Genomic DNA, 24,749 nt, shown 5'->3' on the forward strand with positions numbered 1-24,749 from the left:
GCTCCATTTACAGGTGGATTCTTTCTGTGAGGAGTTTGCATGTTCTCCCCATGTGTATGTGGGGGGTTTTTTCCGGGTGCTCTAGTTTTCTCCCACAGTCCAAAGACATGCAAGTGAGGTAAATTGAAGATACAAAACTGTCTCTGACTGTGTTTGATATTAAATGTGTGAACTAATAAATCTTGTGTAATGAGTAACTACCTGCCCTGTCATGAATGTAACCATGATGTTAAAATCCTAATAAATAAATTAAAAATTAAGATAAATGTCTGAGAGACAGGTCAATAAATCAAGTGTGCTACCTATCATTTGTAATAAAATATAAGCCCATCGAGATGTGCTAACACTATTTATAATAAGACATAGATCTATCGAGATGCGCTGTCTATTGTTTATAATAATATACATACCTATCGAGATGTCCTACCTATTGTTTATAATAATATACATACCTATCGAGATGTCCTACCTATTGTTTATAATAAGATACATACCTATCGAGATGTCCTACCTATTGTTTATAATAAGATATAGAGCTATCGAGATGTCCTACCTATTGTTTATAATAAGATATAGAGCTATCGAGATGTCCTACCTATTGTTTATAATAAGATACATACCTATCGAGATGTGCTACCTATAGTTTATAATAAGATACATACCTATCGAGATGTCCTACCTATAGTTTATAATAAGATACATACCTATCGAGATGTGCTACCTATAGTTTATAATAAGATATAGACCTATCGAGATGTGCTACCTATAGTTTATAATAAGATACATACCTATCGAGATGTCCTACCTATTGTTTATAATAAGATATAGAGCTATCGAGATGTCCTACCTATTGTTTATAATAAGATACATACCTATCGAGATGTGCTACCTATAGTTTATAATAAGATACATACCTATCGAGATGTGCTACCTATAGTTTATATTAAGATATAGACCTATCGAGATGTGCTACCTATAGTTTATAATAAGATACATACCTATCGAGATGTCCTACCTATTGTTTATAATAAGATATAGAGCTATCGAGATGTCCTACCTATTGTTTATAATAAGATACATACCTATCGAGATGTCCTACCTATTGTTTATAATAAGATACATACCTATCGAGATGTGCTACCTATAGTTTATAATAAGATACATACCTATCGAGATGTCCTACCTATAGTTTATAATAAGATACATACCTATCGAGATGTCCTACCTATTGTTTATAATAATATACATACCTATCGAGATGTCCTACCTATTGTTTATAATAATATACATACCTATCGAGATGTGCTACCTATAGTTTATAATAATATACATACCTATCGAGATGTCCTACCTATAGTTTATAATAAGATACATACCTATCGAGATGTCCTACCTATTGTTTATAATAAGATACATACCTATCGAGATGTCCTACCTATTGTTTATAATAATATACATACCTATCGAGATGTGCTACCTATAGTTTATAATAAGATACATACCTATCGAGATGTCCTACCTATAGTTTATAATAAGATACATACCTATCGAGATGTCCTACCTATTGTTTATAATAAGATACATACCTATCGAGATGTCCTACCTATTGTTTATAATAATATACATACCTATCGAGATGTGCTACCTATAGTTTATAATAAGATACATACCTATCGAGATGTCCTACCTATAGTTTATAATAAGATACATACCTATCGAGATGTCCTACCTATTGTTTATAATAATATACATACCTATCGAGATGTGCTACCTATAGTTTATAATAAGATACATACCTATCGAGATGTCCTACCTATTGTTTATAATAAGATATAGAGCTATCGAGATGTCCTACCTATTGTTTATAATAAGATATAGACCTATCGAGATGTCCTACCTATTGTTTATAATAAGATATAGACCTATCGAGATGTGCTACCTATTGTTTATAATAAGATATAGAGCTATCGAGATGTGCTACCTATAGTTTATAATAAGATACATACCTATCGAGATGTCCTACCTATTGTTTATAATAAGATACATACCTATCGAGATGTCCTACCTATTGTTTATAATAATATACATACCTATCGAGATGTCCTACCTATAGTTTATAATAAGATACATACCTATCGAGATGTCCTACCTATTGTTTATAATAAGATATAGAGCTATCGAGATGTCCTACCTATTGTTTATAATAAGATACATACCTATCGAGATGTGCTACCTATAGTTTATAATAAGATACATACCTATCGAGATGTCCTACCTATAGTTTATAATAAGATACATACCTATCGAGATGTGCTACCTATAGTTTATAATAAGATATAGACCTATCGAGATGTGCTACCTATAGTTTATAATAAGATACATACCTATCGAGATGTCCTACCTATTGTTTATAATAAGATATAGAGCTATCGAGATGTCCTACCTATTGTTTATAATAAGATACATACCTATCGAGATGTGCTACCTATAGTTTATAATAAGATACATACCTATCGAGATGTGCTACCTATAGTTTATATTAAGATATAGACCTATCGAGATGTGCTACCTATAGTTTATAATAAGATACATACCTATCGAGATGTCCTACCTATTGTTTATAATAAGATATAGAGCTATCGAGATGTCCTACCTATTGTTTATAATAAGATACATACCTATCGAGATGTCCTACCTATTGTTTATAATAAGATACATACCTATCGAGATGTGCTACCTATAGTTTATAATAAGATACATACCTATCGAGATGTCCTACCTATAGTTTATAATAAGATACATACCTATCGAGATGTCCTACCTATTGTTTATAATAATATACATACCTATCGAGATGTCCTACCTATTGTTTATAATAATATACATACCTATCGAGATGTGCTACCTATAGTTTATAATAATATACATACCTATCGAGATGTCCTACCTATAGTTTATAATAAGATACATACCTATCGAGATGTCCTACCTATTGTTTATAATAAGATACATACCTATCGAGATGTCCTACCTATTGTTTATAATAAGATACATACCTATCGAGATGTGCTACCACTAGTTATAATAAGATACCTATAATTTATAATATGATAGACATAATTTTAATAAGAATAGATCGATAAAACTTAAATATTTACTACAGGAATACATTTCGATAGGGTAGGACAAATCGACAGATAGATCTATAAATCTGCGCTACGGTAGGAAGTTTCGATAGGGTAGGACAAATCGACAGATAGATCTATAAATCTGCGCTACGGTAGGAAGTTTCGATAGGGTAGGACAAATCGACAGAACACCGGATCCACCGCGACCGTGACATTATAAAGCAGTTATTATAAAGAGAATGAACGAATGAATAAGTGAGAGGTCCGTGAACGACAAGATTAACGAAATAAATGCGACTCTATTGGTTGAATTTATAATCCGACTCAATTGATTCGTTAAAAAGAATCGGTTCACAGGTAAGATTCACTCTGCACTGTGTGGAGCGTTCTTGTGTTTCTATGGCAGAAGCGTCCATGGCTACTGTTGCGCTTTAGATGTTACCCACAATGCACGGCGAGGAGGTTGATACCTAGTGGGTACGATTTTTATTTAAATAAATATAATTATTGTAATAATCTAATGATGAGTTCTGGATTGTAATGTGTAATAACTCAGAACTGTTCGAGCAGTGACCGACTCGCACTGCTGGTTACCCTTATGGATCCGTTAGCTGCTAACTGACTAGCATTAGCCAACTAGCTAGGTACTTGTGAAGAGAGTGACATTCCTCATCACAGTTTATTAGTAAGTGTTTGTTTTGGTCCTGAACTGTTAACATGAACACATTATTAGTACATACAAACAGTCTCAAACAGCTTTTGTTCTGAATTAAAATCTCTTTTATTGCTTATAGAATGTCGTGTTCAGATAGAACGGAAAGCTGATGAATGCAAGATGGAGAAGGAAACACGGAGCACTATTATTTTTAACTCCTCTAAAAGAGAACTGTTCACTGCTAACACCGGCTACAAGTCCCTACAGAAGAGACTGAGGACACAGTGGAAGATTCAGAGGTACAAACGTGTTGTTTATATCAAAAACAAAAAAACTAATGAAGATAGTTAGCACCCTTTTTTAAAATTTCATTTTTATATCAAAGCTTTTTAGTTTCTTTTTTTAGACTTTCAATACATGGGAGAGCTTTCTATGACTAAAACGTTTAAACGATAATAAAAGCTTTTACATAGATTTTTGTAATTATAATACCTGCAATGTGTACTTTACTGTATACAGCAGTGATCTGTGTTTCATAGGCACACAGAACAGTGTTTATTGTGGTGTCTTCTTAGATTATTAGATTTTTTTGTCAATATACACTAAATATGACTACCAGTTTTGAAGAAATGTCTACTGCCGTTTTTAGGGTGGCCAGCCGTCCGGCTTTAGGTCGGACAGTCCGGTTTTTCAGCTGCCAGTCCTCCGCCCATGCAACGCTAGGACGGACACTTAAAAATCCTCCTTTTGGAGTGAACTGGTTACGTTTTTGATCAATATTATCTGTCATTGGCTCAGGTACATGTCAAAACAAATGCTTTGTGTTTCATTGGTTTAACAGCCTCATTGACTGCTTATAGTGCTACCTATCGTGGGCGGACCCTCTAAATGCTAGTCTGTGATTGGGTGGTTGAATTTCGCCCGCTCGCTCTGTTCTGCATACACCTCTACCTGAGTCAGTTAGTCAGCTCTCATGCTCAGGAACGCTGTGAAAATGCCAAATATATCAAAAGTAGACACATCATTTGGTGAGTAAAACAGTAATTTGTTGGTCAAAAACTCTGTTATATGGGTTATGGCTTCATTCTGTGTGTTGCAGTATCATGTCCCCCTGTTCCTGTTATGACATCCTCCTTTTGGGGGTGTAATGTCCTCCTTTTTGTGACTATGAATGTGGCCACCCTACGTTTAATATGAAGAGAGGTTGCCACACAATGTCATGCCACATTCTGCACTATTCTGTCACAGCATAGTAATAGAGTTCGGGTGCTAGACTGGCCTGCCTGCAGTCCAGACCCGTCTGCTGTTGAAAACGTTCGGATCGTTATAAAGCACAGTGTATGACAACAGAGGTCCAGCATTGTTGATCACTTAAAGTGTAATGTCGAGCAAGAAAGTTTAACTTTCTTGACACAAGGTAAACATGTCCCTGTCTCATGAGTTGCAGACATTTAAATTAGGTGTATTTTATTTAAAAAGTGCACCCTACTGTCCCAACCTTTTCTTTTAATTAGAGTTGTAGAATAAAAATGCGAATTGTCATTAGTGTAGCCTGCTGCGCACTGCAATTTTTATTTTTGTTTTATTGTCAGGCTGTGCAGCAAGTAAAATAAGGTAAATAAACTAAGTTTAAATCAGTTACTATGACCAGAGTTATGTGTGATGGAGAAGAAGTAAGGCATTTAAACTTAACAACATTGTACATACTGTAAAACATTGTGGTGGTAGTATCATTCTTGGTTTTGCTGTGTTGGTTAACTGGTACATTTTAATTTTCTACTGGGTTTTTCCTCTTCATGTCTCAATCTAATCATGTCCTATATACAAACAATTTGCCTAAAATTGCTTTGTTGGACTGTATGGGTGGAATGTGTATAAGCATTAAGAATATCAATGTTTTGTTTAATGTCCCTCAGCATTAAAGAGGAAATCACTGCAGAGAAACTGCATGGTGTAAAGCTGTGGATTACTGTCGGCCCTCGAGAGAAGTTTACTGAGGCAGAGGTGAGTTGGTAGACACACGTACCATGTACTACAACTGTTTAGAGACAAGTGTACAGAGCAACAAATGGGCTACGGTCAGTAATTACAATCACAAGGTTCATCTGATTGGTAGGTGTAGCTTATCATGGATCAATTAATGCACATATAAGATAGGTGTTCCTAATAAAGTGCTTGGCAAGTGTCAAAGGTTTATGTTGATGCTTCAGTTTTTGATGTGATTTTTAGTTGCAAGTCCTGAAGCAATACCTCCATGGTGGTGGGAATATTCTTGTGATGCTCGGAGAAGGAGGAGAAGTAAAAAATGGCACAAATATCAACTTCCTTCTGGAGGAGTTTGGTATCATGGTGAACAGCGGTAAGCCATTTAACAGTCGATGCATTTTATTATTTTGCATTTCAATGTTTAATACACTAGGCGTCCAATCAGCATTTCTTTCACATTCCAGATGCTGTCGTGAGAAACGTTTATTACAAATACTTCCACCCCAAAGAAGCACTCGTGTCCAACGGCGTCCTTAACAGGTTTTTATCAGACAAAGTCCTTACTGAAGCTTTTAAAATACTGTCTGATTGGCCACTTAAGAAAGGATGGGTATGTTAATGAATTCTTTGTGTCTGGCAGGGAAATCAGCCGTGCTGCCGGCAAAGCGGTAACGGGGGTGATTGATGATGAAAGTCCTGCCAACAATACACAGTAAGTTCTGGATCTTTTACGGTTTGTATTTAGCACAACATAGTCATGTAGAAAAGCCAACACAGTGTTTTTGGGGTACTGAATGCTATATGTGCAGTCCAAACAAGAATACCGTGGAATGAAAAAGTTTGTGAACACTGTGGAATCACCTGCAATATTGCATAATTTTACCACATTTTTCCCCATAAATGTGCCCTATATGGCCAAAAGTATTGGGACACCCTTTCTAATTATTGAATGTGTTATAGTCACAACAAATCTTAAACATATTGACTAATCGTTTCTGAATTATGCCAAGAGTCAGATGTTTATCTCTACTATGTCCACATTTTTACACCATAAATGTGCACTATATGGCCAAAAGTATTGGTACACCTGTTCTACGTACTGGATTAATGTGTTTCAGCTGCGACAATTGTGTAATAAATGAATTATATCATAGAAAATAATTCTAAAATAACACTAGCCATAGCCTAGTGGTTAAGGTACTGGACTAGTAACCAGAAGGTCGCTGGTTCAAGCCCCACCACTGCCAGGTTGCTGCTGCTGGGCCCTTGAGCAAGGCCCTTAACCCTCAATTGCTCAGACTGTAACTGTAATGTAAGTCACTTTGGATAAAGGCGTCTGCTAAATGCCGAAAATGTAATAAAAATGTAAAATATATGCTTCCAACGCTTCAGCAACAGGTAAGGAAAGGCCTTTTCATGTTCCACCATGACTCTGCGTCTGTGCACAAAGCAGGGTCTGAACAGCTTTGGAATGAATTGGAACATCAGTTGGAGCTTTCTTGACCAACATCAGTGCCCAGTTATACAGATGCTCTTTTTTTGGGCAAAGATTCCCACAGATGTAGTTCAAAGTCTTGTGAGAAGCCTTCTCAGATAAGTGGCTGTTGTTATAGCTGAAAAAAGATCATTGTAAAGGTCACACTATTTGAATACCATTTGTTTTTTAAATCGGATGTCCAACAAGCTCATGGTCAGGTGTTCAAATAAATACCTCTTCCTAATATTAATATTAAGGTGAGGTGTTTCTGCCACGTTTAGTGCTTGCAGGATTATAACATGAATTATATTAGATTTTTTATCAGTATCTGCGTCCAACATCTTTGTTACATTTTGGGAAAGACTTCCCTGTTTTAGCATGTATGTGCCCCTTCAGTGTAGAGAAACTCCAGTGGCCTGAGCTCACTGAACAGCTTTGGCAGGCTAACCTTGTTGATGCTTTTCTTACTGAATTGACACAGATATTCACAGACACATTTGAAATTTTGTAGAAAGCCCTCCCAGATGAATGCTGGCTTTTATAGGTGCATTTATGCCCATGCTTTTGAAACAGTATATCAAACAAGCTCATGCTTAGGTGTCCACATACATTTGGCTGTGTAATAAAGGTTACTGAAGGCTGCTGTAAAAAGGTCTTTAAAACATGCTGTTTTCTGTGCTTTTAACAGGGCTCTTACTTTTGTGTACCCGTATGGAGCCACGCTGAGTGTCATTAAGCCTGCTGTGGCGGTTCTGTCCACCGGCTCTGTGTGCTTCCCTCTCAACAGACCTGTTCTGGCCCTCTCTCACATCGGGGTTGGTAGCAATAAAAGCATTTTAGCAAAGTGGAGTATATGTTGTAGCATCCTCGTTTTGCACATTTTGAAAGTGTTTGTATTTTGCAATTATCCTAATTTTCTTACACACTTTTTCATCATCTGATAGCTATTTTAATTCAATTGAAGTTTACATGTATCTCTGCATTTCTTTGAAAGAAAAATGCAGGCAAGTTGGGAGTGCTGGGCTCATGCCACATGTTTAGTGACCAGTACCTGGACAAGGAGGAGAACAGTAAAATAATGGTGAGCTTATAGTGACCGCATGTTATTGGTTAAGAAAATATCACATGTTGCACACATATGTAACGTTATTTTTTTGGTGCAGGATGTTGTGTTTCAATGGCTGATGACTGAAAACATTCATCTTAACCAAATAGACGCTGAAGATCCAGAGGTGAGTTATAGATTGCTGCAGGGCAGCATGTGCCATTAAAATAGTATTTGCCCCTTTATTGATTTCTATTATTTTGATTTCAGATCTTCAAGTAAACATACAGTACAGTTTTTAAATATAAATGTATTCATAAAAACGAAACAGTTATCCAACACCAAATGGCCCTGTTTGACAAATAACCCCCTTGGTTAATAAAGTGGCTGTTAAGAAATTACATTGATCATTTTTGTTAATCAGACCCCACAAACTAGGCACTCAGACGACGCAGCAATTAAGCACGCTAGACCACTCGGCAAACACAGCTTACAGTAAAACGTTTAATCATGAAAAGTATCATTTATAACCACGAGAGACGACAGATCCTAACAGAAAAGACCATTACGGAACTATTTAACAACACAAAAGCAAAAATGCTCTTAAAATTCCTGTCAAGAACAAAACTAAAGCAACACATATAATAGACAAACATATACAACAGACACAACTTCACTAAATAAAACAGAATAGCGACTAAAAGACATATCACAACCTTTCCTGCCAAGGGCAGACATGGTGTTAAAAAACAGTACCAGCCTGGCCAGGTGCTCAAGAGATACGATCAAACATGTCTGAGAAAGAGAAGTATGAATGCTGTTTTGCTCCGTTGCTGCTGTAAAAAAAAGCTTTGTCTGGTCAAGGTGCCAGCAGGAGTAGTGGAGAATACACAGATGGCTTGTTTTCTGTTTCACCAGATTACAGATTACACCATGCTGCCAGATACTGGATTTCTATCTGAACGTCTGAGAGTGTGTCTTCAAGAGGGCGACGAGCCACCACGAGACTTCACCTCTCTTTTCGACATGTCTGTCTTTAGGCTGTCCACAGACTCCCTCCCCAGTGTTATTAGGTATCTCACCTCCTTAGCTCCAATAAACACTCTTGTACTGATTTTATTGTGGACAGTAAATGGAACAAATGTTAATCTGAACTGTCCTTTTTAGTTCCTACAAGCAGTTGAACGTCAAGCATGAGCCGCTGCAGTTGATCACGCCGCAGTTTGAAACGCCGCTACCACCTCTGCAACCTGCTGTAAGTCATTTGCTACTGAGATTTTCACTCTCTAATGCTTGGTTACAGTCAGAACTGGTACATACAGAATGCTGTGGAAGGTGTAGATGATTCCCAGATCCATGAACCAAACAGGGGCCCACAAAAAATGATAAATTTATTTATTAAGTTTAGTTATCATTCACTTTTCCTGGTCAGGGTCACAGTGGCGACAAGCTGAGAAGGTCAGCTCAGTCGTCTCTATCCTGCTCCTCCTAGGGGATCACTAGAAATTACCAAGCCATCTTGGGGGCATTTGTGTAGGATGCCCAGATCTTCTCAACACTTGTGCCACATGCTGAGTTTTAGGTTGCCAGATATCAGCAGTGACATGCAGGTTGCCTCACTAAACATTTTTAATCATCTTATTTGGTATAAATACTACAAAAAACTCCAAAATTTCCTTTTCCATGGTGGTAATAAATGATGTATTATTAAAGTTATCTGGTTACTATAAGTTCCTATAACAAAAACAGCTTGGTTGAAGATTCTATGTGCTAAGTCTTAATGCTTGAAGCTTTCTCAGCCCTAACATTCCTAGCCATGTCTCTGAAACAATGCATGATCTGTCTGTCCAGGTCTTCCAGCCTGTCTTCAAGGTCCTGCCCCCTCCCATGCTTGACCTCTTTGACCTTGACGAGACCTTCTCATCTGAAAAAGTGCGACTTGCTCAGCTTTCGAACAAATGTGAGTTCCCACATGAGACATTTATACCCCTAATTATGCATTTTAATTACAGCCCTCCCCACACAACTCAATGCGCTTGACTTTACATTACATACTAGACACACACATATACAGTATATACCTGTATATACTGTATATATACTGTATATATATATATATATATATATATATATATATATATATATATATATATATATATATATGGTGTTTTCCTATATAGTTGTAATTTCTCATACTGTTGTATAATAGTAATTGTCATTATATAGTCAATTATTCTACTCTATTTTATTTAATCTAACTGTATGTACTCTGCTGGAGCAGATAAAGAATGAAGAATCCTATCTTATTTGAAATGGAAACCTAGGAGCAGGCTGGTCCATTATTTAGGATTGCCACATGAATCATCCTGGTCCTTCTATTTGAATTGGCACAGTTTTTACACCAGATTTTGTAACACCAGTAATTCCTGATGCAACCCTCTTTATTTTATTTGGGTTTGGGACCTGCACTGAGAGCACACAGACAAGTGCACCTCCCAGTGGCTAGACTGTTCAGCCATCCCTATCAGATAGATGGTTAGATGAGATCTATGAAAATACAAAAATATTTTGGTTGTTGCTGACTGCTAGCCCACTACTGCAGAGACCTTGAATCTATGTGGTGCCATAGACAAGTTGTTTATCTGCCCACTAATCCATCCTTAGACTTGCATGATGTTATGAGACAGTTTGTTTACTTGGAAATGTCTAGAAATTCTTGTTTAGTAGACTGAAATCACATTGGTCTAATGTGTTCTAGGCACTGATGATGATCTTGAGTTTTATGTGCGGAAATGCGGAGACATCTTGGGGGTTACGGGCAAGTTAGACAAAGACAACAGAGATGCCAAATACATCCTGGAGCACATCTTTTTTCAGGTGGTGGAGTTTAAAAAACTGAATCAGGTGAGTTTATTTACCATAAAATAATTTTTCACAATGTTTATTTTAAATGATTTTATATTTTGTTGTTTTGCTTTTTTTTTTTTCTACAGGAGCATGATGTAGACACAGCACAGACAGGGTTTTCTCCTTTCTGAAGCTATAACTTCAACTGTATCCATGCACAACAAAACCGAATACAGATCTACCAACACTTTAAATCTTATTAATTTAATCGTATGATTTCACTGGGAAACACTTGCTGCAAGGCAGGAATATCCTGGCCACGTCATCGCACAGCTTCAGGCATATTTCTTAGACATAGCCTATTATGTCTGTATAGACACCTGGCCGGCAGATAGATTCACAGCTAAGATTCAAATCCTGGTTTTAGCAGTGGTAGGTTAGTGTAATAGAACTCTGTACCACCCAAGTGCTCATTTACATACAGACATCACTGGCTGTGTTAAAAGAGGTGGATGACCGAGGCCCCGCGTCCAGGGTGTTTTACTGCACAGCATCCAATGATTCTGGGGATTCAGATATGTTAAAAACATGCATACAGGCTTGAATGTAAATAGTCTGTCCATACTTTCCTGTACAATTAAATGTTTATATTCCTGAGCAGATGATATGTAGAGGTTTTAAATTCTAAATAAACTTTTTTAACTCTTTCCTTCAAATCACCACTCCGTGTATAAATATATCTTTATTTAAAGTACAAAAATATACATACATTTTCAATCACAATAAAACATTTACATTAATTAGGACGTTGCAGTGAGTCTCCACGGCATCTGCAAACATTAAATCACAATGATTATTTTTCACTTTTTTGGGTGCTTCACTGTTTGATATATTAATAAATCTATTACATGTATCACAATTCTATAAGAGATTCTACAATACATATAAAACACATTTTCGCCAAGTCAGTTTGATGCATTTTGCATTTGGAATTCCAAAAAGTCAGATGGTTTATTCAACCACTCGTACAAATAACCCCAGTGTTTAACAAAAACTTATCCCATTCCCTCTATACCAAAATTCTAGACACACTAGTTTGCCATTTTATCTTTTAACCATGTTGGGAAACACATCAACTTCAAATATATTGAGAACATTGAAAGACTTTTGTCCATACGTTTCAGTTTTTCACTTAAATGTTACATAGTCCAACAAACATGGAAAGAATCAAGTCATAGCTGGTTTCATTTCTAATGTTGTGTTGTATAAGAGGATTCTGTTTGAAGACTTTGAAACATACGTACATGTGCCTCATTATGGCAGGTCTTACCTACAGTGCTCATCAGAATGCCCCCTACATTGCCAGGTTTCTGGACAGACACTTCTGCTGCTCGTCGGTCAGATCTAATACAGCATGGCGCAGGTTAGAATCCTGAGACATAAACTCCCGGCATGCTCTCTGACCCTCTGGTGGTGGTGTTCCAGACCAGTTCAGAGAGGAAATCTCTGCCAGTGTTGGCGGTCCAGACTGGTAACTGGGACTCCACAATGACATCTTACTGGAGTCCAAGCACAGCTTGGGGCTTTCCACTGAGGGTTTGATGAGCGAGACTTCCCACAAGGGGTGTGACGTGGTCAGATCTATACAGGACAGGTCCAACGTGCTGGCCACGACTGGTTTTTGAAAGGTCATCTTCTCATAAGGTGTGGAGGATTTCCCTTCCACCAGACTGGTAATGCCAGTACCAGACACGTTGATGCTTGGGGACAGGAGAGCAGCCTTGGTTGGGATATTTAAAGGGGACAGAACAGTAGAAGACTGGTTAAATGAAGACTGTAGGGTGGGATTGAGTTCTGCATACTCCACTACGATGCCTTTAGGTGGTTTCAGCATTCCTTCAACAGATAAAGCAGACAGATTGCAATCTGCCAGAAAGCCCCGATCCAGTTCTGACATGGACAGACCTTTAAAGTTTCTAACCCCATCTAAAAAAAACAAAAAAAAGGGTTTGTAAATCATACAAAGTAAAAGAAAACAATAACAAGGATCAACTGTACAAACTATTTGAGTGTTGCATTTACCAGGCCTACCATGCTCCTCCTCCATGATTTAGATTTATTATGAGAATTAGGTTCAGCTTGTATTTATAGACAGGATTAATTAGGTCATTTCCTGTAAATACAAACTAAAGCACCATCTATTGTTAGGGGGGTTTAACTGCAGAAAAAACGGTCCAAAAGTAAATAAAATAGCTTAAAGTACTATATAATAAAATACTTTTATCTATTGTTATAACATATAAGGTAATTTACTATAATTAATTTTATTGTAAGTTTCTTTTAAGTACTAATTGATATACTTAGAATACATTATATACACATTATAATAGTAAAACAACTAAAAAAAAGTAAACATAATATATAATACATAACTTTATTATATTTGGCATTAAAATGTATTTGTATTTTGTAAATTAAAATAAATTTTTAAAACTACCATGCTCTAATTTTCCAACCTACTTGTTTTGGTGGTTTTTTTTGGATGTTTTTAGTGTTAGTTTTAGTAGTTGTGGTTTATGTTATTTTTTATAATATTTATGATTATATATAATTATAATATAACTCCTTGGTCAGGGTCTGCAGCAGCAGAGGAGATACAACTGGGAAATTGAACTAGATGCATAAATAGAATAGAAGAAATCAATATAATTATTATTTGTTAGTTTTTATTATGATTTTATAATAATATAGTATTTTAATACTACTACTACTAATTATTATGTATTATTTATAATAATAATAATAATAATAATAATAATAATAATAATTATTATTATTATTATTATTATTATCCCACCACTGCTAAGATTAGTTTTTTATTAGGGTTTTATAATAACTGTTATAACTTGTTATTATAGTTTATTATTAATAATAAGAATTATTATTATTATATATATATTTTTTGTATTACTATTGTGGTTATTATTATTATGGTGGTTATTATCCCACCACCGCTGAGATGAGCTTTTATTATGGCTTTGTAATAACTGTTATAACTTGTTATTATAGTATTTTAATAGAAATAAAATTAATCCTATTTTCTTTTTATTTATGACTCTGATAAACACTGTGCTCACCTCTATGGGCGTTTGTTGAGCTGCGCGCGCAGCCGGAGTCTTGTGACGTAATTGGCGGTATCGTATGCGAAAAAGAAGCGCGAGCCAGAAGTCTGAGTGCTGGTAACTGCTGCTGCTTCTTTCTGCTGCTTTAATGTAAATCGAATCAAAACTTCATTTGATTATTGTTATTCTTTATCTAGATGTTTCTGGTGTAGAAAGAGCGCAGTGAAGCACATGTGCGGTGTGGAGAAGCAGGTTTTAAGAGCAGGATTTGTTAAAAGAGCAGTGGAATGTCTTGGTGGTCGCGCGGGTAAGTGCAGAAAGTGGTTTATTAAACGTGTGTTTTATTATACAAACATGTCCGATCTGTCTGATGTGTTAAATCATGTTTTATTAAATGTGCATGGTGGTATGGAACAGAACTGTGAGTTGTTATTGATTGTTGGTGGAACAGATTGATGGCGGTGTACTTGTGCGCGCCCAATGCCAATACTATATGTAGCTGTGATCTATTAAAGAGTCTGTTTACTTTAAACAACACACACTGAACCAACTTTATAATAATTGATAAAGTTAATTGTTTACTTGTTTTTCTTTTTTTCTTTCTTTTTTTTTTTTGACATTTAGAATTGTACTGAGTTTTGCTTGATGGCTAGTGGCCTTTAGCAAGCCAGCTGGCTTAACGCCCAACAAAAGAAAGTTGTTGATTTTAATTCATTGATTTAATAAATGTTTAACCTGATATTTAAATACAGGACACAAACTACAACAAAATAGGTTAAAAAATAATATTTTTGGTGTGTTTAGCCAATTAAGTTTCAGGCTTGTTGTTTTACTTCTAAGCAATGCATATAACACCCAATTCATACAAGTGTATGTAAAAAAAAGTATTTAAACTAAACTGGTTTCAATGTCAGTTTTTTTAAATGAACGTATTTACACAGTTATGGAGAAAAATCCCTAAACACATTGATATGTTTCTAGTAATACACAGACTTGCTAGTTGTGTGTGCACACATGTAAACAACACAAAGCTAAATGGCGTCAGGTCATTCAGCACATTGTTGTTACTCCCCCTGACTGACCAGCATTGTCTCCCATCTTAACAGATGTCCATTGGGTGTTTCCTGTGTGGATGCAGAGTTTCACTTTATATGTTTAATCATGTAAAGTATATATAACTGTAACTCTTAATAAAATACTGCTACCACCTCACTACTGGAAAACATGTTGAACCCAACATGTTCACTGTTTGCAGTAATGCTACTTCAGTTTAGGTTCGTCAGTTTAGATTGTCGTCACCCCTCCTGACAACAGTGTTTCCCATGTTAACAGAGCTTTATTGTGTGATATACTGATGAGTTTGTTTGTTTTCAGTGAGGATGCAGAATGTCAGGACACTGACTCCGATGCAGCTGAACCAAAAGACTGCGGAAGAGTCAAAGTAAAGTGGACACAAGATGAGGTACGAATATACAGTGAGGCAAGACAAATCCATCCAACTGATGTTGTTCTACATACAAATGAACAGTTTATAAAACCAAATTGCTGTAAGGGGAAGGTTTCTAGACCTCAATATAAAGCCATTGATGAAAATGAACTCAGGTGAAAAATCTTTGTATCACTCATTTTTATTTTAGCTAAAATAAACTATACATTTCTGTATATAGTAACAGGAATACCTGGTGTGTACTTTCATCATCAGATGTCCAGATGAAAGTCCAGCACTGAGTTTATGTCTGCATGGGGTTTCCCACAGGAGACCCATAATTTCCCATTATCAGAGTACCACATGAAGTATTAAGTGTTTTCTGTTATGTTGACCAAACAGAACTAGTGATTATTTTTTACATGTTGACAATTCGGCAGACCCTCAACAGTCCTGGCTTTTAAAGTCTTCTGTCTATTAAAGAGTCTGCATCTGAAATCATTAACTTTTAAACACCAGCTTTATACAAATTGATAAAGTTAATTGTTTACTTGTTTTCTTTTTTATTTAATTTTTTAAATGTTTGGAATTGTACTAAACGTTTTGCTTAATGTCTGAATTGGGTTTCCCCTCAGACTCAGAATTTCCTATTATCAGAGTACAACATGAAGTATTAAAAGTGTTTTCTGTTAAGTTGTCCAAACATAATATTCTAGTGTTTATTTTTTACATGTTAACAGTTCGTCAGACCCTCAACAGTCCTGACTTTTAAAGTCCCATTTTTTGTTTCCAATATACAGTGTATCACAAAAGTGAGTACACCCCTCACATTTCTGCAGATATTTAAGTATATATTTTCATGGGACAACACTGACAAAATGACACTTTGACACAATGAAAAGTAGTCTGTGTGCAGCTTGTATAACAGTGTAAATTTATTCTTCCCTCAAAATAACTCAATATACAGCCATTAATGTCTAAACCACCGGCAACAAAAGTGAGTACACCCCTTAGTGAAAGTTCCTGAAGTGTCAATATTTTGTGTGGCCACCATTATTTCCCAGAACTGCCTTAACTCTCCTGGGCATGGAGTTTACCAGAGCTTCACAGGTTGCCACTGGAATGCTTTTCCACTCCTCCATGACGACATCACGGAGCTGGCGGATATTCGAGACTTCGCGCTCCTCCACCTTCCGCTTGAGGATGCCCCAAAGATGTTCTATTGGGTTTAGGTCTGGAGACATGCTTTGCCAGTCCATCACCTTTACCCTCAGCCTCTTCAATAAAGCAGTGGTCGTCTTAGAGGTGTGTTTGGGGTCATTATCATGCTGGAACACTGCCCTGCGACCCAGTTTCCGGAGGGAGGGGATCATGCTCTGCTTCAGTATTTCACAGTACATATTGGAGTTCATGTGTCCCTCAATGAAATGTAACTCCCCAACACCTGCTGCACTCATGCAGCCCCAGACCATTGCATTCCCACCACCATGCTTGACTGTAGGCATGACACACTTATCTTTGTACTCCTCACCTGATTGCCACCACACATGCTTGAGACCATCTGAACCAAACAAATTAATCTTGGTCTCATCAGACCATAGGACATGGTTCCAGTAATCATGTCCTTTGTTGACATGTCTTCAGCAAACTGTTTGCGGGCTTTCTTGTGTAGAGACTTCAGAAGAGGCTTCCTTCTGGGGTGACAGCCATGCAGACCAATTTGATGTAGTGTGCGGCGTATGGTCTGAGCACTGACAGGCTGACCCCCCACCTTTTCAATCTCTGCAGCAATGCTGACAGCACTCCTGCGCCTGTCTTTCAAAGACAGCAGTTGGATGTGACGCTGAGCACGTGCACTCAGCTTCTTTGGACGACCAACGCGAGGTCTGTTCTGAGTGGACCCTGCTCTTTTAAAACGCTGGATAATCTTGGCCACTGTGCTGCAGCTCAGTTTCAGGGTGTTGGCAATCTTCTTGTAGCCTTGGCCATCTTCATGTAGCGCAACAATTCGTCTTTTAAGATCCTCAGAGAGTTATTTGCCATGAGGTGCCATGTTGGAACTTTCAGTGACCAGTATGAGAGAGTGTGAGAGCTGTACTACTAAATGGAACACACCTGCTCCCTATGCACACCTGAGACCTAGTAACACTAACAAATCACATGACATTTTGGAGGGAAAATGATAAGCAGTGCTCAATTTGGACATTTAGGGGTGTAGTCTCTTAGGGGTGTACTCACTTTTGTTGCCGGTGGTTTAGACATTAATGGCTGTATATTGAGTTATTTTGAGGGAAGAATAAATTTACACTGTTATATAAGCTGCACACAGACTACTTTTCATTGTGTCAAAAAGTCATTTTGTCAGTGTTGTCCCATGAAAAGATATACTTAAATATCTGCAGAAATGTGAGGGGTGTACTCACTTTTGTGATACACTGTATAATCTTAACAATTGGTTTACTCCTGATCAAAAGAGTCACAATACTGAGTACAAATTGGGATTCTCATTACTTAACAATGTTGCATTGTTTTTCAGGATGATAATCTGCGAACGTTGGTCCAGAATTTAGGAACGAGTGACTGGAAATACATTGCTGGATTTCTACCAGTAAGTCTGTGTGTGGAATTAAAAATTTTTTGTAGGGCTGCCTTAATTTGTCCATAAACTGTGATAAAGTTTGAGCCTGTATTTTGCCACTTGATGCATGCAGTACACTTGTTTATTGTATACAAAATCTTTGCCATAATGTGCAGTGTATGCCCTTAATCTACATGTTTCATCTCAACTTTTGCAACACTGGAAACCCTGAAGTTAATTTTCCAAATATGTCAAGTTTACCAACCACTGATCATCTGAGTAAATTGGTGGTATAATATGATGTTTTGGCTTTTAAACAGTTGGAACAGAGGTTTACACTACTAACCGAATGATCAACCAACCTGTTAACACCTTATATTTACATACCCATTGTAAGAAATTACCATTTTTTTTTTTTTAGCAATTACCTGTTTTTTATTGTATATATCTATTACTACAGATTTACATTTCTGGTACCCACCCTGTTTACGTTTGGACCTTCTTGAACTTTCCATATTTGTAGCAAATTAAAAAATTATCTTTGTTTTGCTAGAACCGGTCAGAACATCAGTGTCAGCACCGCTGGTACAAGGTTTTGGATCCAGACCTTGTGAAAGGGCCTTGGACTAAAGAGGAAGATGAAAAGGTAAGCCTTTCAAATTGGCAGTACATTGTAGGTCAGACGGTATGTGGACATTTGAGCATGAGCTTGTTGAACATTCCATCTCCCTTCATGCTGGAACAGTGATTTTATACACCTGATAGCAATAGGTGAGGTCACCTACTTACCAGCTGGTTTTGGCCATATGTGATTGTGTTTATGAACTCTGGTAGTTGATTGTGTAGCTATAGAAAGAGCTCTAGAGTGAAGCTTTGGACTGATTTGATACTTACCCTCATGTACAAGTTCTGTGTACAAACCGTTCAGAGAAACTGTTCTTTTTAAGGCATTTATATGATTTCTGTCATAAATGATGGCATTATCATACATCAAAATCAATTTTACAATTGAAGCAAGCTAAAGTGTGGTACAGGATGATCATTGTTGTTCATTTATATCAAGCTTGTATTACAGTGTATCTCACAATACATTTGCAATTTATGTTATTATTTTTAACCTTTTTGTCTAGGTTATCGAGTTAGTGAGTAAATACGGCAACAAGCAGTGGGCCATGGTGGCAAAGCACCTTAAGGGCCGACTAGGCAAGCAGTGCAGAGAGCGCTGGCACAACCACCTTAACCCAGATGTAAAGAAGTCCTCATGGACTGCAGACGAAGACTTGATTATATACAAAGCACACTGTGTGCTGGGAAACCGCTGGGCTGAGATTGCCAAGCTGCTCCCTGGAAGGTAAAGACTTTATGGGTTTGGCTGAATGTAGAATGAAAAATGTATCTTTTTAATGATGTTTTAGAAAGCAAGCATCGAAGTTGCTTTATTAATAGCAAAAAGGTGGCAGAGACAAATCAGGGTTTGCACAGTCATGAAGTACCTTAAGTGGAAAAATATAGTATGTACTGACTGCATTGTTTTCCTCATAGAACGGACAATGCAGTGAAAAACCACTGGAACTCCACCATCAAGCGCAAAGTTGAGTCAGGGTATTATGCCGGAGTGGACACAACTCTTCCCCTCATAGCCCAACCTGAAGAGGAAGACACTACCGTCCAGAACAACACTGACCTGCTGGTATGTACAGTAAAGAATGTTTGAATTTAATCAACCCCATTGCTTTTTTAGATACATTTAGAGGTTTTTTTTGTATATTCCAACAGGAGGCGTTGTGCTACAGTGGTGGTCTGGAGGTTTCCTCAGTAGAGGTGGAGTCACAGGTACAGCACACTTAAGTTAAAATGACCACTGAGCATTTAAGACCTGTTTTAGCCATTTATTCTCATAAAATTTTCATAAACCTTCGTTTGCTCCAGGAGCCTGCAGAGTCTGAACCAAAGAAGGCTGAAACAACTGAATCCCCATCTCCTACGGCAACAAAAACGCCAACGACGCCCACAAATGAGCCAGAGAGTGGGGCAAACACCAGCGTTCCAGCCTGGGTTAATGATGGCTCTGGCTTCCTCTCGCCTTCCGCAGCACCCACTCTGAAGGAGGTGATGGAGTTAATGGAAGGGGTGAGCAAACATGTGGATTTGTCTTATGTCTTGCGATTTTAAACAAAGGGATCCACATTTTTAACCATATAGTATGTCAAAAGCATAAATCAGGCGTGTTGACATGTTGGGTTAATACTGCTGCTACATTTGTTGGGTGTGTCTGCCCTACGATGGACTGGTGCCCCGTCCAGGGTGTTACTGTGTGCCTTGCGCCCATTTAAAAGCTGGGATAGGCTTCAGCACACACCCAATGCGACCCTAATTGAATCAGCGGTTAAGAAAAGTGAGTGAGTGATTGTTTGTGAGGTCCAGAAGGTCTGGCTCACGGTAAACATTCCAATTCATACTGCAGGTGTAGAATGGGGTTTGAGGTCAAGGTTGCATAGCCACAACTTATTAAATTATGTTTGTATGTACCTTGTATCATGCGCAACAGGAAAGGTTCTTCTTCATAGCACTGCCACAAGTCAGATGCATATAACTGGTTTTCTACACCTGCTAGCTATGGATGTAGCTGAGAATCCTTAATAAATAGGAGGGGTGTCCACATACTTGATGTACTTATTGTATTTGGCCACAATTGTAATCAAACAAAGCTGCGTCCATATTTGGCTTAATTCTCCATCTGCAGGACCTCGAGGGCTGGTGTAACCTGGCTGACTTTGAGCTTCCTGAAGAGAACCAGAGTCCCGAAGTGCTTCAGTTCCGCCTGGAGGGCAGCGCCTTACAAGAGCTTAGCAAAGGCAGCAAGGGGGAACTCATCCCCATCTCCCCCGGCGGTGCCACACCACCGTCTATCCTGGGCCGCCGCACCCGTCGTCGCATTGCTCTCTCCCCGGATGCTAACGACTCCATGACTCCCAAAAGTACGCCAGTGAAGAACCTGCCCTTCTCTCCCTCCCAGGTACTACATGCAACATGACGAAGTCTGCTATGTGAACATGGCGTGTCCTTTTATAACTTAAGGGATAGCATAGCGTTTGGCATGCTACTACTTGTTATGAGTCGCTAAGGAGGAAATTAGCTTGTAGGCGTCTAGTGATTTATGGTTCCTTGGTGCAAAGCTGAATAGAAAACGAAGGGTTGGTCATTGCCTTGTTTGCTTGTTAGTGTGAATGCAGGGTATGTTTTCTTTAAAGTCAAGGTTTGTTGTTGATCGGGTGGCACAGTGCTAATGCGTAAACACACCACTGTGGCGTGTCTGGTCTGGGCTCTGTACGGGAGGGGGGTCTGGTCTGGGCTCTGAGCGGGTGGGGGTGGTGGCTTGTCACATAAAGCATAGCATGGCTTTTCGTAACGGCTATGTCTCAATCTGACATCATAGACATTCCTATAACACATCAATCAATCCGTTTCCCAAACTTCTTCTTTTGTGTTTCTGTTTATCCAGTTTCTTAACCTATGGACCAAACATGACGCATTCGATTTGGAAATGCCTTCTCTGACATCCACTCCTGTGTGTAGCCAGAAGGCCATCGTAACCACACCCCTGCACCGGGACAAAACCCCCCTTACTCAGAAGGAAAACTCTGTGTATGTTCTTCAGCCTTTATACATTCATCCTATGCAGTTAATCTGGTTTGAATAACGGAACTCTCTTTTAACTTGCAACTTTTCCCTTCTTAACTAGCTTCATCACGCCCAATCACAAAGCTGATCTGGACAGAATGCCCCGCACCCCGACCCCCTTTAAAAATGCCCTGGAGAAGTATGGCCCCATAAGACCTCTGGTAAGGAATTTCAGACCACTTTTTAGCAAAGCTAAAAGCAATGCTGGTTACATGTGTAAATGTGTGCGTGTGTGTGAAATACGATGGTTCTTTGGTGCAGCCCCAGACGCCCAACCTTGAAGAGGACCTGAAGGAGGTTCTGCGCACTGAAGCAGGGATTGAGCTCATCATAAAGGAAGAAAGTCCGGGACAGAAACGTAGACAAGTGGTAGGTAGAGAAAGAGCTTTGGGGTATCTGAAGGTTGTAGGTTTGAATCTTGGCTCTGGAATACAGTAACTTTATTAGGTACACCTGTCTGGCATGTACATCCTTTGATTATTTTTTAAAGCTAAACATACCAAATAGATTACCTTCGTGGGTAGACAATTACTGACACTTTTTAAACTTTCACCTCCTTGTACTGTATATATCCATTAAAACAGACTCCCATTGACCAAGCGGTGATTGGATGGTGGCTCATTCTGTAGTCATTTACATTTTCGGCATTTAGCAGACGCTTTTATCCAAAGCGACTTACAGTACTGTGACAGTATACAGTCTAAGTAATTGAGGATTAAGGGTTATGCTCAAGTGGTGGGGCTTGAACCGACAGCCTTCTGATTATTAGTCCAGCACCTTAACCACTAGGCTACAACTGTAGTCTACACTGCAATGACACTAACATATTGACATGTAGTATGTGCTAATCTGGTAGTAGTATAGCAGGTGCAATTGCGTTGTTGGGATTTTTGATGCTGGGACCAGAATAGTGCGCCAGCCACTATTTCTCAGTTAACCTTAGTTGTCAAAATAGCACAGAAGTAAATATAAAGATCTCAGTGCTTAGAATATCAAATCCTTAAAAATCCCAAGACTGTAGTGTCATACATGTTTTCCTTATATGTGGACCCTACATCTTGTTAATATCCTTTCTGTTTTACCCCTCTCTCTATCAGCATCGGCCCCCTATGAAGAAAGTGCGCAAATCGCTGGCCCTGGACGTCATCGACTGTAAGGAAACTCGACCTCCTCGATGCCTGCACCCCAAAACGGCTGCCAAATCCAGCAGAAAAGTACAAAATCGTCACTACACCTATAAAGCAGGCTTTGTTTTTGTTTTCAAAGTGTGTATATAACGAGCTTGATTCTTGTTTAGCAGGCAGACCGGTCACTCAACACGTCCTCTCTCAACTTGTCGTATTCGGTGAAGAAGGAGGAGAACGTTCTGGACCAGGGTTTTATCCTTGGACCTAGCGAGAGTGGACTAACCAGCAAACAAGTACAGACCGACCCGCAAACTGCCCCACCTGCACCTGTGAGTTATGGAGCACATAAATGGAGGAATATTATGTTCTGCTAACGTTGGTTTAATTGTATGGTTTTCACACCTGCACTATTTAGTTAGACTTAATCAGACTGTGTGCGATTTGTTTGGTTTGACAACAGAAGCTTTTACGAATTACTGCATGACTTAAACTTTCCCAGACCACAACTCTAATTTTGTTAGTATAATTTTAGTAATTATTTGTCCATTTTCTTTTTTTTTTTTTTTTTTTTTTTTTCCCCCAGATGTCACCAGCTTGGGAAACAGTCGTATGTGGACGAACTAAAGATCAGCTGATAATGACGGAAAAAGCCCGGCGTTATCTTCGGTCTCTGAAGACGCACACACACACACGAGCTCTGATCCTGTCCTGAAACTAGTCTGTCCTTAGCCTTCGCACTCCTCTGGAAACTCAGTTATTAATTATTGCTTCTAGTTTCTGTTACTGCAGAGTCTTGTGTTAAAAAAAATATGTAAAATATGTTGTTAATAATGTAAGTGTAAAATTTATTTGCGAGAAACAAAAATTACATGTAATGGAAATGGCTTGACAAATGAGTAATGGTGCTTTCAATCTCAGGTTGTGGACCAGGTTTTGTTTGGGTCAGTCTATCTCAGAGTTCTTTTTTTCATGCCTTAGAAATAACAGAAACATGATTAACTGGTGCTACCTTTATCGATACTGGTCAAGTTTTGTTGAATTTAGTTTGTTTCAAATTTCATGTCTAGTTTGTTGTTATTAAGTCCCATCAAGTCGATTCCAACTTTAGAAAGCCTTATAGGTAGTGGTTCTCCTGAACATCCCAATAATGATAAAAGTTAAACATTTATTCTAATAAAATCAACCGGTAAACATTCACACCCTGTAGAAATGTACATCTTGAAAATATTCCACACATTTGAGAATTTGTATCAATGTTTATACATACTTGTTAAGCCATTCTCTGCATTAATTGTATACATGCTGTAATTAATAATAAAAAATATAAATTTCTGGTCAGAGTTGCCTTAAGTCTGGTGCCACTCAAAACACTGGTCATGGGAAAGGAATATGCCTTAGACAGGTCAAATTCATTGCAGGGCACCATCAAACCACACATTCACTTACTAATATTACATAGCAAATTAAAACAATCAGTTATTGAGAGGGAGATCCTTGTTGCTGTTTGGCACCACCTAAACCAGCTGTGCCCGCATCTTATTTATTTAAAACAACTTCATTTAATTTTTATAGCCTAGTCATGTAAAAGAACCTCACTTGGAGCTAAATGTATTTTTTCTTTTATTTAATTTCTGTAAAAATATATTTGGTGCTGGGGCTTTGTTCTCAATTATGGCA

General features: G+C 38.0%; 3 protein-coding genes across 4 annotated transcripts; 2 read left to right on the top strand and 1 right to left on the bottom strand.

The window, feature by feature from the left end:
- Positions 1–3,537: 3,537 nt before the first annotated feature.
- On the top strand, positions 3,538–11,854 carry ift52 (intraflagellar transport 52 homolog (Chlamydomonas)). The gene is made up of 14 exons (XM_062986524.1): positions 3,538–3,813; positions 3,923–4,082; positions 5,700–5,787; positions 6,013–6,142; positions 6,234–6,309; positions 6,410–6,481; positions 7,935–8,061; positions 8,241–8,327; positions 8,410–8,478; positions 9,210–9,364; positions 9,459–9,546; positions 10,143–10,251; positions 11,050–11,195; positions 11,285–11,854. The coding sequence occupies exons 2-14, from the start codon at positions 3,964–3,966 to the stop codon at positions 11,327–11,329; spliced, it is 1,311 nt and encodes a 436-aa protein (XP_062842594.1). The 5' UTR covers positions 3,538–3,813; positions 3,923–3,963; the 3' UTR covers positions 11,330–11,854.
- A 638-nt stretch (positions 11,855–12,492) lies between these two features.
- si:ch73-303b9.1 (uncharacterized) lies at positions 12,493–13,245 on the bottom strand. Its single transcript, XM_062987186.1, has 2 exons — positions 13,230–13,245; positions 12,493–13,124 (listed from the first exon to the last, which is right to left on the bottom strand). The coding sequence occupies exons 1-2, from the start codon at positions 13,243–13,245 to the stop codon at positions 12,493–12,495; spliced, it is 648 nt and encodes a 215-aa protein (XP_062843256.1).
- A 1,049-nt stretch (positions 13,246–14,294) lies between these two features.
- On the top strand, positions 14,295–24,401 carry mybl2b (v-myb avian myeloblastosis viral oncogene homolog-like 2b). Of its 2 annotated transcripts, none has more exons than XM_062986703.1 (16): positions 14,295–14,377; positions 14,458–14,567; positions 15,635–15,722; positions 18,223–18,294; positions 18,818–18,910; positions 19,395–19,615; positions 19,807–19,954; positions 20,041–20,097; positions 20,194–20,394; positions 21,008–21,280; positions 21,767–21,909; positions 22,007–22,106; positions 22,207–22,314; positions 23,043–23,159; positions 23,243–23,401; positions 23,656–24,401. In XM_062986703.1, the coding sequence occupies exons 2-16, from the start codon at positions 14,548–14,550 to the stop codon at positions 23,782–23,784; spliced, it is 1,929 nt and encodes a 642-aa protein (XP_062842773.1). In that variant the 5' UTR covers positions 14,295–14,377; positions 14,458–14,547; the 3' UTR covers positions 23,785–24,401. The 2 variants fall into 2 exon arrangements, with proteins under 2 accessions (XP_062842773.1, XP_062842774.1); XM_062986704.1 differs by having other exon boundaries at positions 23,246–23,401.
- Positions 24,402–24,749: the final 348 nt, after the last annotated feature.

This window comes from Trichomycterus rosablanca, chromosome 24 (genome assembly GCF_030014385.1).
Source record: "Trichomycterus rosablanca isolate fTriRos1 chromosome 24, fTriRos1.hap1, whole genome shotgun sequence".
Taxonomy (NCBI): Eukaryota; Metazoa; Chordata; class Actinopteri; order Siluriformes; family Trichomycteridae; genus Trichomycterus; species Trichomycterus rosablanca.

What these genes read in the sequence shown, in the direction of transcription:
- ift52 (XM_062986524.1), top strand. Translation starts at nt 3,964, where the DNA reads ATGGAGAAGGAAACACGGAGCACTATTATTTTTAACTCCTCTAAAAGA. An exon ending in ACACAGTGGAAGATTCAGAG is followed by an intron (nt 4,083 to 5,699) that starts GTACAAACGTGT and finishes AATGTCCCTCAG; the next exon opens with CATTAAAGAGGAAATCACTG. An exon ending in AGGAGAACAGTAAAATAATG is followed by an intron (nt 8,328 to 8,409) that starts GTGAGCTTATAG and finishes TTTTTGGTGCAG; the next exon opens with GATGTTGTGTTTCAATGGCT.
- mybl2b (XM_062986703.1), top strand. Translation starts at nt 14,548, where the DNA reads ATGTCTTGGTGGTCGCGCGG. An exon ending in AGAACAACACTGACCTGCTG is followed by an intron (nt 19,955 to 20,040) that starts GTATGTACAGTA and finishes ATATTCCAACAG; the next exon opens with GAGGCGTTGTGCTACAGTGG. An exon ending in ACTCAGAAGGAAAACTCTGT is followed by an intron (nt 21,910 to 22,006) that starts GTATGTTCTTCA and finishes CTTCTTAACTAG; the next exon opens with CTTCATCACGCCCAATCACA.